This window comes from Phragmites australis, chromosome 10 (assembly GCF_958298935.1).
Source record: "Phragmites australis chromosome 10, lpPhrAust1.1, whole genome shotgun sequence".
Taxonomy (NCBI): Eukaryota; Viridiplantae; Streptophyta; class Magnoliopsida; order Poales; family Poaceae; genus Phragmites; species Phragmites australis.
Genome location: NC_084930.1, coordinates 13,961,835 through 13,978,047, shown reverse-complemented (window position 1 = coordinate 13,978,047; position 16,213 = coordinate 13,961,835). Strand labels below are relative to the sequence as shown.

Genomic DNA, 16,213 nt, shown 5'->3' with positions numbered 1-16,213 from the left:
GATCCATTGAATCGAGCCAATTAGAAATGTTTATCGGGCGGCATGGGAAGTGGTGGTTGGAAGAAACAGCGGCTGGACCTGGTGCTCGGTTTCGGGATAAATAAAGGTAGAGGATGAGTTGACGGTAGACCGTTTCTTTTTCTATTTATTTTGATGCGGATCCCACCAATTGATTTAAACAGTAGAGCAAACAATAGAAGATCACATCATCTTTAATGGGTCTCACTAGGAGATGATATAAACACGTTCTATTGGTTATGAACACCCCTGGGCCGGGCTTTCTTTCAGAGTCGCAGCATGGCAGCATCCAAAATGTGCTCTGAACTTGTCTAATGAGAGTATTGTTCATGCTAGTAGTGTAGTCTTAGTGTTTCGTTTTTGTTTATTTTCCCGTGCTGTTCCACTTCTGTTTCTTTTCCTTTAGCTGTGTGTTGCGAAAGGCAACAAATCTAAATCAGTGCTCGCAATATTGGTCGATAATCACAGGTTATCGATGGCCTCTGGTAAGGAAAATCCTATTCATTCTGATACGTGTTGGACAAATTTTGGGCACATTTGATCAAACTTCCAAGTAAAAGCAAGATCTTTCCTCACACATTAGGCCACGAGTTTCCTCTCCTTAGAACGGGAAGGAGGATAGTTACAAAGCCCTTGCGTCGCTCACGTGGGGTGACTCTGGGCGCCTGTATCCCGTCGTTCTAGCCCTTGCCCCCCCCCCCCCCTCGCCCTTCATTAGCCGCCGCTGGCGCTGACAGTGGCGGCGGTGGCTAGTGGTCACACCAAGCGGTGTGCGCCTGGCCTTTTCCCTCCCCTTTATCTCCCCTTCTCTCTCTTTTCTTCATAGCTATTTTCAGCGGGCCCCTAGTGGATGGTGTCCTGCTGCGCTCCGGCTGGCTGGATCCGGCCTTCAGAGGCTCAGATCTTGCCCTCCCCTATGGGCTCGGCAGCCTCCAAGCCCAGATTCAGCATTACGGCCACCTTGAGGACGGGGTTGCCGTGGCGTCGGTGGCGGGTAGCGCCTCCTCCTTCGTGTTAACTGTGGTGCTCGTGACAATGAGCGTCCAACCTAGGGCAGCGGCAGCAGCGACTGCTTGGTCCCCTGCTTCTGCGCCACGGCTGCCTAGTCTGACCCGACTGCTTAGTCCCCTTCGTATTCATGCGGTGCCTGGTTCCCCTTCTTCTGCCGCTGTGACAAGCACTCCACCGCAAGCGACGCACGCCCTCCGCGGGCAAGGTGCTTTTTTGTGCCCGTGCTCTCTATGGAGTGTTCGTCGAAATGCTTTTTGTGTTGCTGGGTTGCTGGGCCAAGTGCTCTCTGTGCTCGTGCTCTCTGTGCTTGTGTAGTCGGGATCCTCGCGGTGCTGGCCTAGTCCTGCTCGATGGCACCACGGTGGTGCGGTTGTAGTGCGGTGCCGCCGATTTGGCTTTGTCCCGCTATGTCTTTGGTTGCCCTCAGCCCCAGTGCCATGGCGGCTCCTCCCCTTGCCGAATTCTCTTCTTCCTCCGATTCGGCCCACGGGGAGCGTTGTGGCATGTGGGGACTTTGGGGTAGCTCGTGCATGATCTTCGAGTGGAAGTTAGGTGTTCCGGACGAAATCCTTGCCTGGCTTTTCGCTTGAGTCGATGGCGGTGGCGGCCTCATGTGCCACTTCCTCCATGCAGGTATTTGTCGATGTTGCTCACCCCTTTGCCGTGGGATCTCTCGGGTGAAAACCCTGTCCATGTTGGGAGGGGCGACGACTGCACCTGGTGCATTGTGACCTTCCTAGAGGCGTCACTATGGAGGATCTCACAATGCGTTTTGGTGAACGACATCTTGGTTGTGGAGGAGGCCTTCTTCAGCGACGGTTGTGACCACACCGGTCCTATATTGGAGCCAGTTCTTCTACGAGGTCTCTGCTCTGTTGGTGCTGCATCTCTCTACCCATAGGCCACCTATGGTGGAGTTGGAGCTGCTACGTCGGGGCGTCCAATGAGCTTGGCAACAATGACAAGGGCTTACCATGGGTGTGGGCATTGGGTCATCTATGCAGAGGCTAAGGTCTGGTATGGGAAGTCAGAGTTATTTGGGAACAGTGTGCAACGAGCTTGGCATTGATGACTCGTTGGTGGACTCCGCGCGTGTTGTTTTTACCGGTGTGTAGTGGTGATTGGCTTTTGCTGTCATGGCGCTCAAGTCATTGGGTCTTTCGCCAGTTGATCCTAAATCAACCGTATAGTTGTTAAGGTTTTTGTCCTCGATTTCCCATATAAACTGGATCAACTCTCTTTTTCTTAATAACATCGGCATCTCTAGTGCCATCTTTTCGAAAAAATTTAGACACATTTTAGTCATATTTGAATTTTTCTTCATGTTTCCCCCAAAATTTTGGTTCCTCTCAAAGAATTTTGGACTGAATTTTTTTGTATAATAGGTTTTATTGGCATGATCGTCACGGTTTGCTAAGTTTTACCTGCAGACTTTTTAGATAAAGGAAGCTTTTATTAAACTTAGACAATTACATTAAGGTGATACAATCGAACTGAGAACACTCCCAACCTCTGCAAAACCAAGATGCACACAACACAAAAAGGAAAAGATAAAACATAAAAGATGATTACAAAGGTGAAAACAGGGGATGCTAAGGCACTCTGACCCTCTGACTAGGCCGCCACCTATAGACCTGGGTAAAACACTCTTTGACCACCCTCTCCAATTGTTGACACACCACTGTAACCGTATTCCGTGAATCCAGCTTCTGTAATATAGCCCAGGTACGAAGCTAGTGAGTACAAAGGTAGATAACTAGCAAAGGATATGAAATATTTCTTTTATCAAACACCATATCGTTCTTGCATAGCCAAAGCAACCAGCAAGTAGCAGCCACCCCCAACAAGACTTTCTGTTTCAATTCTCTCCTAATACCCCGTAACCAAGTACCGAACATATGTGATACACTACGAGGCCGGTAGAGGCCCGAGACCGCTTGTATGATAGACCACACGACGCAGGCAAAACGACATTCAAAGAAAACATGTTTAATTGTCTCTTCATAGTGACAAAAACAACATTTCGTAGACCCTTGCCAATTGCGCTTTGCCATGTTATCCTTTGTCAACACTACACCTTGGCGAAGGTACCAAAGGAAGATTCTGACTTTGAGGGGTACCATCAGTTTCCAAATGTGTTTATTACGATTGGGAACATCACTATGTACTAAGGCAAGATAGTGATATTTCACCGAGAACTGTCCATTCAGAGTTAAGTTCTAGTGGAACTCATCTTGCTCCTAATTAAGCACAATATTCGTGATTCGAGGAAGCAAGGTGTTCCACGTAATTAATTTTGGCCCTATAAGATCCTTTCAAAAAGAAATATTTGTAGGGAAAGTTCGAAGGACTTCTACTTCCGTATCCTGTTTGTTCCTTACTATATTATAAAGGTATAGATATTGTTCTCGCAGAGGTGTATTTTCCAACCACTGATCTTCCAAAAAACAAATCTAGGTACCATCTTTGATAGTGAAGGTTCCAAAGCGTAGAAAATCTTGCTTCACATTCATAAGGCTGGCCTAGAAGTGCGAATCTCCAGCTTTCCACTAGACCTGCGATAAGGGTTTAGAACCTAGGTACCTATTGTGAATCAGCTATTGCCACATTCCATCAGACGTGAGTAACTTAAAAAGCTATTTGCTGAGTAAGGCAATATTCTTCATATCAAGATCCTGAATCCATAGACCCCCTTGATCTCTGGGTTGGCACAAAATGTTTCATTTTGTAAGCCGGTATTTTTTTCTTTTGATCGTGGCTTTGCCAGTAGAACCTAGAGCGAAAATAGTCAAGCTTTTTAAGCACCCCCCTTGGAATAGTAAAATAGGACATCATGTACATGGGCAGACTGCTAAGCACTGAATTAATCAATGTCAGTCACCCACCAGTTGAAAGGTGCTTTCCTTTCCAACTACTGAGTCTCTTCTCAACCGTTTCTCGACCCCTTTCCAATCAACATTCCTTAATTTTCTTAAATGAATAGGAATGCCTAAGTATCGTAAAGGGAATTCACCCGTATCGCAGCCGAAAAGCTCAGTGTATTGCTCCTTCAGGGCTTGGGCGTCACCAAAGTAGAACAATTCACTCTTAAGACCCGATAGTTGCTCAAAAGCACAAAGAACTTCATGATGCGAGTTTTTTCAAGATCATGATCCATAAAGAGTATCATATCATCAGCATATTATATAATAGAGATACCATCATCTACAAGATGAGGCACTACTCCACCTATTACCTTGTCTGCTTTGACCCTTCTGATAAGAACAGTAAGCATGTCCGCAACAATATTGAACAACATCGGTGAGAGTTGGTCTCCCTGCCGGAATCCTTTTTTTGTTTGAAAGAAAGGTACGACGTCATCGTTCACTTTGATGGCTACACTACCTCCTGAGACGAAAGTTTCAATCCAAGTGATCCACTTGGACAAGAATCCTTTCATCCAAAAAGTCTGTAGTAGGAAGGGCCATTTGATCTTGTTATAAGCTTTCTCAAAATCTATCTTAAAAATAACACCACTCAATTTTTTTTCTATGTAATTCATGGATAGTTTCATGTAAGATGACGACTCCCTCTATGATGTTTTGCCCTCACATGAATGCAGTTTGAGTTAGACTAACCACATGGTCTGCAACTGAATTTATTTGATTTGTGGTCACCTTTATAAATATCTTGAAACTGACATTCAGCAAGCAAATAGGTCTATATTGCTGAATCTGGTTTGCCTCTTTAATTTTCGGCAACGAAATTATCATCCAAAAATTTAGGCTAAATAATGGCAATTCACCCACATATAATTCATGGAATAAATTCGTCAAGTCAAACTTGATAATATCCCAGAACTCTTGATAAAATTCTGCTGAAAACCTATCAGGACCGGACGCTTTATTATGTTCCATATCGAACACAGCATCCCGAACTTCTTTCTCTGAAAAAATGAAAGAAAAAAGTTTTCCCTGCAGATGCCGTCAACACTTAAAAAAGTTTTCCCTGCAGATGCCGTCAACACTTATCCAATTTGCCTTCATCTCACAAGAAAGAAAAAAGAATGGAAGAATCTATTTTGGTATAATAGGCTTTGTCGGCATGATCGTCAGTGTCTGCTGATTTTTACGGGCTGCCCAGATCATTTACAACCAGCAAAACTGGCAGACTTGCCAGATTAAGTAGCAAAACTGCATAACCATGGACATGTCGGTATATACAATCAGCAGAGAAAGCATCCTAACACAAATATCGCTCCTAAGTAACATCTAATATGTGCAAGAGTATCTGCCGGTCGACTACACTGCAGCAGTCCCGGGAACTACACCGGCGGCAACGGCGGCTCGGCCGGTGACTCTTTGCCACCCTTCTGCGGCACGACGTGACACCTGCACACCGGGCACGTCGCGTGCGAGTCGAGCCACATGTCGATGCAGCCCACGTGGAACATGTGCGTGCACGCTGGCAGCCGCCGTGCCGCCTCCCCGCCTCTCACCGCCTCGAGGCACACCGCGCACTGCGCCTCGGCGCCCGCCGCGTCGTAAGGGAACGCTGGGGCGACCGCCGCTATGGCCGCCGCCGAGAGCCCGCCGCGGCTACCTGCCTGCTGCTGCCGCGCCGCCTCGGCGGTTCGAGCGGCGAAGGTGCGGGCGGCGCACGAGAACACGAACATGAGCGCGCAGTACATGGCCAGAGCGATCCACAGGTACCTGACGAACGCGGCCAGGATGACGAGGAGGAGGAGCACCGGGTACGACGCGAGCGCCAGCACAGTGCGCTGCGTGGTCACGGCGTCGCCGAAGACATGCGCGCGCCACGGGTACTCCGCCGCCGCCGCCGCCGACATCTTGGCTGTGGTCGATGGCTTCTTGAGATGCGCTGCGTGTGAGCATTGGCGGCGAGTGATCTTTAAAGCTGGGGGATTTAGCTGTCCGGCGAAACGGATAATGCCGTTCAATCCCTGGACAGCGTAGGCAGGCAGCTGCAACCTGCAACTAGACAGGCCGGACCCGAGACTTTGAAGAGTTACTTCCTTGGGAAGGCAACGTCGCTGTTGTTTTCTTGGAATTTTGTGTGATCTTGATGAATATATAATCCTGAAACGCCGGTTAGCTATGGTCAATGCTTGTATCGCCAAGAAATGCTTTGTGGACGAAGCTAGGGAACTAAGATGTTGCTTTCACAGTTGTTTGTTTGATGTCATCTACTGTGATAGTGTGAGTCTGTGAGCAAGTGGTGAAGGGTTCATGTATACGAAGCGGCAAAGGATTATGGTATTGGTTTCGATACGATCCAATCTAACGAAGCCAGCTGCCAAGAAGGCCATCTTATTATTCTAGCTATGGCATAACATCTCTGACAAGATTTTGCTCAAATAAGAGTTGATATCAACTACTTTTTGTCCAAACTCGACGCCGCTCCTCAAAGATCTTTCGATTCAAGTGGCATAGAGAGTAAGACGCCGGGGATCGATCTACGAAGGAAGAAAAAAGGGTGGAAAATGAGATGACATATTGAAGAGGGAAGGAGACTCTGAGATGATATATTGAAGAAGGAAGGTAACGTCATGGTGACGTGGTTGTTGATATATAGACCAACTCTCGATAAACCCTACGTGTCAGCAATGACGGATGATGTTATATGGGAGGAACTGTTTTCACTGAAGAGAATGCAGTCACAATACAATCGACTTAGATGGAGTCAATACGATCGCAACATGTGTTTTAAAATTACCCTCGTTGACAAGTTTGTGCGTCCGCTCAGCGGGTAGCAGTCAGCAGGTTCTAAATCGATCATAAACGAAAGATAAACAGTACAGGAGACGATCAGAAACGAAAGATAAAATGATACAGTGAGCAATCTGGCAAGTAGGGAGCTGGACATTAGAAGTATTAGGCCGTGCCGTCTCGGTAGCCTCCGAGTGTATTCACGTTAGTCTATTTTAGTTGTTTTGTTTGATATATTTTGGATGGTCTGAATGAAGATCATTCGAAATGCTTAGCGATATCCATTGTTCCTTCATATCTGAGACAGTGCTATGTTTCATGCACAACATTACAAAAGATGAATAGTCAGTAAGTGACTATTTGACATGAAGAAACCATAACCAGACGACAAAGAAGTCTCATGTGTTCATGCACACGCCAGTACACATTGATGAAGTTGCTGCCCGAGATAGTGAGTGTTTATGATTCTGTTGCATCTAGTGTTCCTTTATGTCACATTAATTTGCTATATCCAGTGCTCATTCATATCACTCTGAGCATAGCCATGTTAGACTCCTTATAATATTAGTGTATGTGAGAACAGACAAACAAGAGAAAGCATGAAGGAGGACTTAGCAGCCTTGCACAGCTTGCATCCATGAGAGGATATGATGCAATATAATATTATGCATGCACAGGAGGCACAGCTATCGTAGTACATACTACTGTCACCGATTCTTGATAGCATGTCAGACGGAGAAGAAAACAATAACCAAACGACAAAGAAGCCTCCTATGTTCACGCTAGTGCGCATTGATGAAGTTGCTGCCTGAGCCAGTGTGTATTGATGAACCTGTTGCATCTAGTGTTCCTTCATGTCACATTAATTTGCTATATCTAGTGCTCCTTCATATCACATCACTTACTGACTATTCATCTTTTGTAATGTTGTTCCTGGCGGTGCATGCACAGCATGATGTTTCTCTTGGCTATATAAGCATGGTGCTACCTTCATTTGATCACACCTTTCATCCAGTGCTTACCTTATATGCTTGATATAGTGCATACTTAAGGTACCAGAGTTACCTAGTTGTGAGGTTCACACAGTCCAGCTAGACGGTGCGCTTCTCAGCGTACCATGATATACAATTATTGTTTACGCTAACAAAATTTCCACGTTTAATAAAATTTACTAAGATCAACTGATGATATGATAAGAAGTTACTCCTCATATCGATAGGATAAGCATCTGTTGTGGCTTTGTAAGAATGATTGATTTTAATGTAAGAATAAGTACTATGAGACTATAGACTTAATAAATGGTTATGGGCCAAAAAGACATGCTTCGTGGACATGATTTGTAGTGGCCTACAAGCAGAAGCCACTTGCACGCATGTCTTATTGTGACCACTATATTAATTTAGAGTCTTCTTAGCTATTTTTGTTTTTCTGTTTTCCTTGGAGTTCTTCCAGTGTTTCCTTTTTTTGCATTTTTCTTTCATTGTCTCTTCTTGAGGTTACTTTTTAGAGGTAATTTTTGTAGTCTGATATCCACAGATGCATGAATATCGCATGGAGGGGGCACCTTCCTCTAGCTGGATAAGTAAGAGGCAGCGTGGCAAAGGACCAGCTGCAGGGCCAGGTGTCCTTACCTACCTTCATGCTCTTTTGATTGCATTATATAAATTTTTTTAAGTGGAAGTATTTTTTGGGGAATACCCATGGCTATTCTATACTTATGCCTAGCTATGTTCATGCAAGTGTATGCATACATAGAAAAATTACTTTGTCCGTTTTCTTATTATTTTGACTTTGCATGGGCATTACAAAGCCGCAAAGAGTTTGTCCACGAACAAACCTCTCAGTGGTCTTCATTTCTTAGCTATTTGCAATTTGATTAAGCTGCATGCGTGTGACATCTCTTCTCCCTGGATTCTATTACGTAGTATGCTCTGGCAAATTGTTTGTGTTTTCATCTTTGCTTCAGCAAAGAGGAATAGTATGTTGGATCTTAAAAAGTATTGACACAATATATGCACATGTCTTACTATGCACGGAGAAGCCATGGCACATTGAACCAACAAATAAATATAATGGGTGCATATATGCCATTGAGGTAAATGTCAATTGGAGTTCGCTCTGTATTAAGTGAGCATATTAACCGTTGTTTCTTTTTCTCCCATCTGTTCCCTACCTCAATATTTACTACCACATCAACTACTAGAAATGCATTCAAAGCTTAGCCTCCTCCGTCGGGTCGGCCTGCCTCCCCCGATTTATTGTTTTTTGTTTGTGCACTTTCGCATTTTTATTCTCGTTTTCGAAGAATATCGTTTTCAGTTGCTTTGTCTGGTTATACAGGCGTTATTGTTTTTTGTTTTCATCCCTAGCTGTAGGTGGGGGAATGACACGTGAGAGGCAGGAACTTTTGAGATCCATAAGACATGCAAAGAAAAAAGGTGAATCGTGTACCTCTTTGTGCTCAATTTATAATAATGGATACCCAAAGATTACAATACTTATTCATTAACGTGTGTGTGTTGATTCTTTATGTAGGAAATTGTGCTGGCTAGCCAAAAAATCCAGGTAACAACAGATGTGTTAAGATTAGTAGATAGATACATGCCAATCTTTTGAGTAAATAAATTTGTAATTTATCTAGTGGTTTGTTTCCTCTGCAGTATACCTTTCAGTCGAGACTTCATACTACAGCCCTCCTGCAAACGAATGCTAGTATTGTGGTGCACAATTTTGGTAGCAAGAACATGTGAAAAGATCATATTCAGGTGAAGGCAGTTGTATTCATCTTTGTTGTAGGGGAGGTAAGGTAAACTTGCCATTTGAAAAAGATCCTCCTCCATTTTTGGCTAGGTTGTTGAATCCAAATGGTGATGTTTTATCTAAACACTTCATTAAGTCTATTCAGTCATATAATTCGATGTTTGCTTTTACATCACTCGGTGCTAAAATTAACACCGATATAAACAAGGGTCCTAGGCTATATGTATTTAAAATTAATGGTCAGGTCCATCATTGAATTGGATCTTTGCTACCAGATGAGGGTAAGCCGCCAGTGTATGCACAACTCTATATTTTCGACACTGAAAATGAGGTTCAGAATCGAATGTTAATTTTTGATAGAGACAGGGATTATGATAATGATAACGGAGTTGATAAAAAAAATTGTTGAGGGCTTGGTAAGGATGATTGACGAATCAAATGAGCTGGTAAAATTATTTAGGATGGCTAGGGACTTATTGGGATAGAGCCAATGCTAGCCTTTGTGCCTTAGGCTATTGCACGATAGGTCCAAGGCTGCACCTCAGTATAGTGCACCGATAGGGTCAGAGATAGCTACTTTGATAGTAGGAGATTTTTCATAGGAGAAGAAGAGTCCTGACATAATCATTCAAGATAAAGGTGGCGGGCTTAGAAGTTAGCAACCTTCATGCGAACTATATGGCCTTACAATACCCAATTTTATTTCCTTATGGGGAACAAGGATCCAAGTTAGGGATTAAATACAATCGGTCAGGAACCTTGCAGGTCGGAGTTAGAGATGAGGTTACCATACTCGAATACTATGCTTTTCGGTTACAACAACGTAGTCGCGAGGCGACAGCACTAATACGTGGTAATCGACTATTCCAGCCATACATTGTTGACGCTTTTGCATCAATAGAGGAAAATAGGCTTAGGTTTATAATAAAAAACAATAAAAACTTAAGGTCCGAGGTGTATAAGGGCATTGAAGATGCACTGCACAAGGGTGATGTTGATGGAAATAACATTGGGAAAAAGGTTATTTTGCTTGCTAGCTTTACAGGAAGTAAAAGGTACATGGTATAGAACTATCAAGATACAATGGTGATTTGTCGATTCTATGGACCTTCGGACCTATGTATTACTTTTACTTGTAATCCAAAATGGCAGGAAATAGCTGATCCTCTTGCATTTGTTACAGGGCAAAGGTCAGATGCTAGACATTACATAGTTAGCCGAGTCTTCAAATTACAAGTCAAGGAACTTATTTCTGAGTTGAAAAAAGGTGTTTATTTTGGGAAGGAACAAGCATGTATGATTATCAAGTTTTTGCCACATATGGTTCTTGTTTGGAAAAAATAGTCGTTATGAAGCATTTAGTCCCTTATGCATTTAGTAATTGTCCACTCTGCAAAAAGCATGCATCAATGCAAGAAAGCAGGACATTAGGTTTATGTTGGTGTTACCCAATTTATTGTCCCTTATGCATGCAAACTAGCAGCATGTACCTATGTGATTTCTTAATATTGTTATTATTATTTTGTTTCAGTACTCTATACTATTGAATTTCAAAAGCGCAGTCTGTCTCACGTTCATATTTTGGTTTGGCTTGAAGGTAATACCAAAGACCCCCACCCCTCCTTTATTGACTCAATAATATGTGCAAAGGTACCGGATAGATTATCTGATCCTTTGGGTTATAGCGTTGTTGATGAATTTATGGTGCATGGCCCTTGTGGCGAGTTTAACCAAAAATGTCCATGCATGAGAAACAGTAAGTGCTCAAAATTCGTTCCTAAGGGTTATGAACCAAATACAATTGTTGGTGAGGATGGCTTTGTATAGTATAGGCGTCGTCCTGAGGCTGGGCATTTTGTCGAGCGATATGGCGTTAAACTTGACAATGGATGGGCTGTTCCGTATAATTTAGCATTGTTAAAACAGTTTAGAGCTCATATAAATGTGGAGTGGTGCAATAAAACACACCTCGTCAAGTACCTAGTTAAGTATATTACGGAAGGCCCAGATCGCTCTAGATCCATCATTGAAACCTTTGGAGATGACGTTCGTCATAGCGATTCACATGGTGAGGTTATTAGTAGCAGTCTTGGTGCCTAGTCATTAGATGCACAGAGACAGCTTGAAGATGTCGATGAGGTTCAGGAGTACATTGATTGTCGTTATTTATCTTCACATGAGGCTATCTGGAGTATGTTCGAATTCGATATCCACTATAGGACACCAGCAGTGGAGAGGTTAGCTGTGCATCTCCCTTTGATGAATAGCGTTGTGTACCTAGCTAACTAGCCATTGGTCCATATCAGAGATGACCCTTGTTACACGCAGACAACATTGACTAAGTGGTTTTATGCTAATAGGATGTTCCCAACTGCTTGAGAGTTAACATACATAGAATTTCCAACAAAGTGGGTTTGGAATAAAAAGGATAAGGCATGGCATTCACGTATGGGACCTAAAAAAATTGAGAGGGCTATATATATCAATCCTAGTTGTGGTGAGCTTTACTACCTCTGTATGCTTCTGAATGTTGCCAAGGGTGCTACATCATATGAGGACCTTCGAACAATTAGTGGCGTTCTGTACCCAACATTTAAGGATGCATGCCAGACTATTGATCTTCTTGGTGATGATAATGACTGGCGTGAGGCTCTTAAGGAAGTATCTGTGTGGGGATTAGCTACTCAAATGCGACATTTACTTGTTACTATAATTTTTTTTTTTGCTCTGTTTGTGACGCAGCCTCTTTTCTCACAGAGTTCTATACTTATTTCACCGATGATATACAACACAAAATTAAAAAGATTATACAATTGCCTTGCTATAAAGTGCTCGCAGAACATCTAAAAATCATGTTTTGGTAGAGCTCGATAATTGGTTTGTTAAGAATGGTGCTTGAATGACTTATTACGGTTTACCAAAGCTTGATCTAAATCTTTGTAACAAGGTGAAAAATAGATTCTTAGATGAGGAGCTGGCTTATGACTCTGCAAAGCTTCTACATATGCATGATACCCTCATTAACCAACTAAACTTTGAACAGAGACATATATATGATTTTGTTGTACAGTCAATTTACAAAAAAATAGGCTAATGTTTTTTGTGTACGGGTACGGTGGCACTAGGAAAACATTTCTTTGGAATGCAATTATTTCACGCTTGCGATCAGAAAAGCTTATCGTCCTTGCTGTAGCGTCATAAGGGGTTGCTTCACTCTTGCTCCCTGGAGGTCGTACCGCACATTCTCCATTTAACATTCCTATAGTTATTGATGAGACATTAGTGTATATTAAAAGGGGGACTTTTCTTACTAATTTAATAGTATAGTGTTCTTTGATTATATGGGATGAGGCCCCAATGACTCACTGGCATTGTTTTGAATCATTAGAACGTAGTATGCATGACATCCTTGGTCAAATGGACTCTTCAAGTTTTCACCAGGTGTTTGGCGGGAAGACAGTGTTACTTGGTGGAGATTTCCGCCAAGTACTACCTGTGGTTGAGGGTGGCACTAGAGTAGACATAGTGGATGCATCTATAACTAACTCTTACCTATGGAGTCATGTTAAGATTCTAAAGCTTACAATCCACATGTGTTTACTTGGGATGGCAGATAGTGGTTTACCAACTGAACATGTGAAATACTTTAATGACTGCGTGTTGAGTATTGGTGATGGCACTGCAAAAGAGACTGCTCACATTGATGATGGGGACTCTGAGTTGATTGTGATACCATGCGACATCTTAGTTCTGAAATTAGATTCTGCTGTTGATAATATTATAAGATCTACTTACCCCAACCTAGAGACATCATATTCTGACCCAACCTATCTAAGGGAAAGGCCTATCATTGCTCCAAAAAATCATACCATTGATGAAATTAATAGCTGCGTTCTTTCCTTAATCCTACGACATGAAAAGGTATACCTCAGTTTAGATACTTTGGTTGAATCCTCAAATGAACATGGTAATTTCAACTTACTTTACCCGGTTGAGTTCCTAAACTCTCTACAGTTCAAAGGTATCCCTTCTCATAAGCTTATACTGAAGGTTGGTTCGCCTGTAGTGCTACTATGCAATTTAAATCAGAGTGCTGGCCTTTGCAATGGTACACGTCTTATAATAACACAGTTAGGAGATCTGATATTGGAGGCGTAAATAATAACTGGATAGCACATTGGTGACAAAATACTTCTTCCTTGAATTTCCTTGCACGTGTCAAGCACTAAATGGCCATTTGTGCTTAGTAGGCGACAATTCCAGTTCGATTGTATTATGCAATGACCATAAATAAGAGCCAAGGACAAACTTTGCAGAATGTTGGCCTCTACTTGCCACGTCTAGTTTTTTTCTCATGGACAACTCTATGTTGCTATATCACATGTGACATCTAGAAATGGGCTTAGGGTTCTAATTGACAATGATACAGACCCAAACTCCAATGTGACCCAAAACATCATTTTTAAAGAAATTCTTCAGTCCCTTTGGTAATTTTTTTTGTCCATTGTCAATACTGCATGTTGTATACACGCTTTCAACTTATAATTTGTTATCTACTGCAGATTATAATGCTCATTTGACATCCTTTTATTTTGTTCCCTCCCTGGTTGAGCCGATAACAGATGGAGTACAACTTACTATCACAAATTAATCCAACAAGGCACAATCTGTGCATCAAGGTTGGAGTTCCTAGGATGTGGCAGCTATCTGGGACTTCTAAGGGGAAATGTTTTACTACTATGGAACTTGCTCTGGTTGATGAAGAGGTGTACCATTTGACACATTCGTTATTTTTCCTTAATAGTTGCTATGAAACTTTGAATTTCTGTACATCAGGGTGTAGGCATTACATATTGCATTGGGCAGAAGGACATTAACAAATTTGTTGAATCTTTGGTGGAACGACGCTCTTATATGATAAAAAAAATTCCAAGTTAGTAGGCAAGCAAAGAAGTTCAATGTTGTGCCCAACACACACACACAATCTTTTTTACATCATGGACTATTGTGGAGGAGGTACCTGATGAGTTATCCAACCAACTTCCACTCTATATTTTAATTTTGTGGCCTTTGAGGACTTAGATCACAGGGCAAGGAACGAACATGGTTTAGTAGGTGCACCATCCATAGTTATCATTTCATGCTTTGATTATCTATTTATCGAAGTCGTATTGTATAACACGATGACATGATCATGGAATATTGAATAGATGTTATTGGACAGCTTACAGTCATCCATCCAGTGGTGCAATTTAGCAGTCTAAATGGCCCTTCTGTTAGGTGATCAGTAGAACTACGTGATTTAAGGTTTGCTTCCTACTAATTTATAATATTTTAGAAATTATTGTATACTTAAGGTACATAATATTGCAACGATCGGCTTTTATCAATAACTTTGTGGGGTGAACATGCAGCATCTTTTGAGGATGAGTTCCTTATTGAAACCATCGGTAAAAATGAACGAGTTGTAATCATTTTTGCTAGGATGAAAGTGAGGCAATACTTAGGCGGGTGTTAGTTTATCCTATGCTGGCCATCAATAATAAATACTATGTCCAACTATTGTTGTAATGCACTTACCTGAATACCAAAATAGGTGCTACAACTTGTGGGAGTGGTGCTACAACAAAATAGTATATGAACATTTATATTTCTGAAATTAATGCTTTCCGTGCTAGGTAACCTGTTGTATATATTATTTATTCGCCTTGGTTAAATTATGCATGCAAGTGTGTTTGAAGGTGTACTTTATTTTGTCCTCAACTTATAGGGAAGAGATTCTGAAGTTTTGTTACTACCAAGGGCTGGTGATGCAGTAACAGGTGATATTGACAAGGCAATTTCTAATAGGAAGACTGTATTAGAGCTCCTCTCCTTGGATCCTCATGACACTAATGTATTTTTTGCTTCTCAGATATATTCTATGTGCAGCTGTTATGTCATAATATTGGAATTTAATCTCCATTGTGTACTAGGATGTATGTTTTACTTGTGATGCAAACATAAAGGAAATCGATGTATCAAATGGTTGGTGGTACAAAGGATGTAGTACTTGCAAAAGGGAACTTGAAGCAACTCTCGAAGGCTTTGAATGTACCAACTATGATGAAATGAAGCCAGTGATCATTCTCAGGTACCTCTTATTTGACATGGCATTCCCTCCGAACTTCCCAACTTGTAAATTATTCCTAACGTGCCTTATATTCACACCAAAGCTACAAGCTAAATGTGGTGTTGAGGATAGCACTGGTCATGCAAAAATATTTCAGTTCGAAGGTGTAGCTGAGAAGGTTGTGCGGTGGACTGCCGCTGAACTTGTGGAAGAAAGCTTATCCAATCAGATCTTATTGCTTGTGCCCCTCCGCAGTCTTGTTGGCTAGAGGTATATGTTTCAAGTTGTTATCAGTGAGCAAACCTTTAGAACTGAGCAACTATGCTTTCATGCTAGGAAGGTGTTTGTGGCTCCAACGGTTGCTGGGGACCAACACAGTGGGGTTGATGCCACTGTTCATGATCCTTCAAAGGACCCTAGCGTTAAGTTTGCAATTGGGACATCAATCACTACCTCTGGTAAAGAAATTTTGTTTGGGGGAAAATAAACTAGCATGAGGATAATGGTTGAAAATTACCATCCAGGTCCCTACGGAGCCTTGGTCTCCGGACCCTCAGTTAAAGGCTCGATCTCTGAAGTCATCAGCTCCCTTCAATGTACCCCT

At 42.2% G+C, this 16,213-nt stretch overlaps 1 protein-coding gene and 1 pseudogene across 1 annotated transcript; one reads left to right on the top strand and one right to left on the bottom strand.

Moving 5' to 3' along the window:
• Window positions 1–5,066: 5,066 nt before the first annotated feature.
• On the bottom strand, window positions 5,067–6,003 carry LOC133883647 (RING-H2 finger protein ATL39-like). Its single transcript, XM_062323022.1, has one exon. The coding sequence runs from the start codon at window positions 5,855–5,857 to the stop codon at window positions 5,333–5,335; it is 525 nt and encodes a 174-aa protein (XP_062179006.1). The 5' UTR covers window positions 5,858–6,003; the 3' UTR covers window positions 5,067–5,332.
• Window positions 6,004–14,119: 8,116 nt separating this feature from the next.
• LOC133930114 (replication protein A 70 kDa DNA-binding subunit C-like) lies at window positions 14,120–16,096 on the top strand (annotated as a pseudogene).
• The last annotated feature ends 117 nt before the right edge of the window (window positions 16,097–16,213 follow it).

Bases quoted from the DNA above. Each gene is read 5' to 3' on its own strand.
- LOC133883647 (XM_062323022.1), bottom strand. From the start codon at position 5,857: ATGTCGGCGGCGGCGGCGGCGGAGTACCCGTGGCGCGCGCATGTCTTC.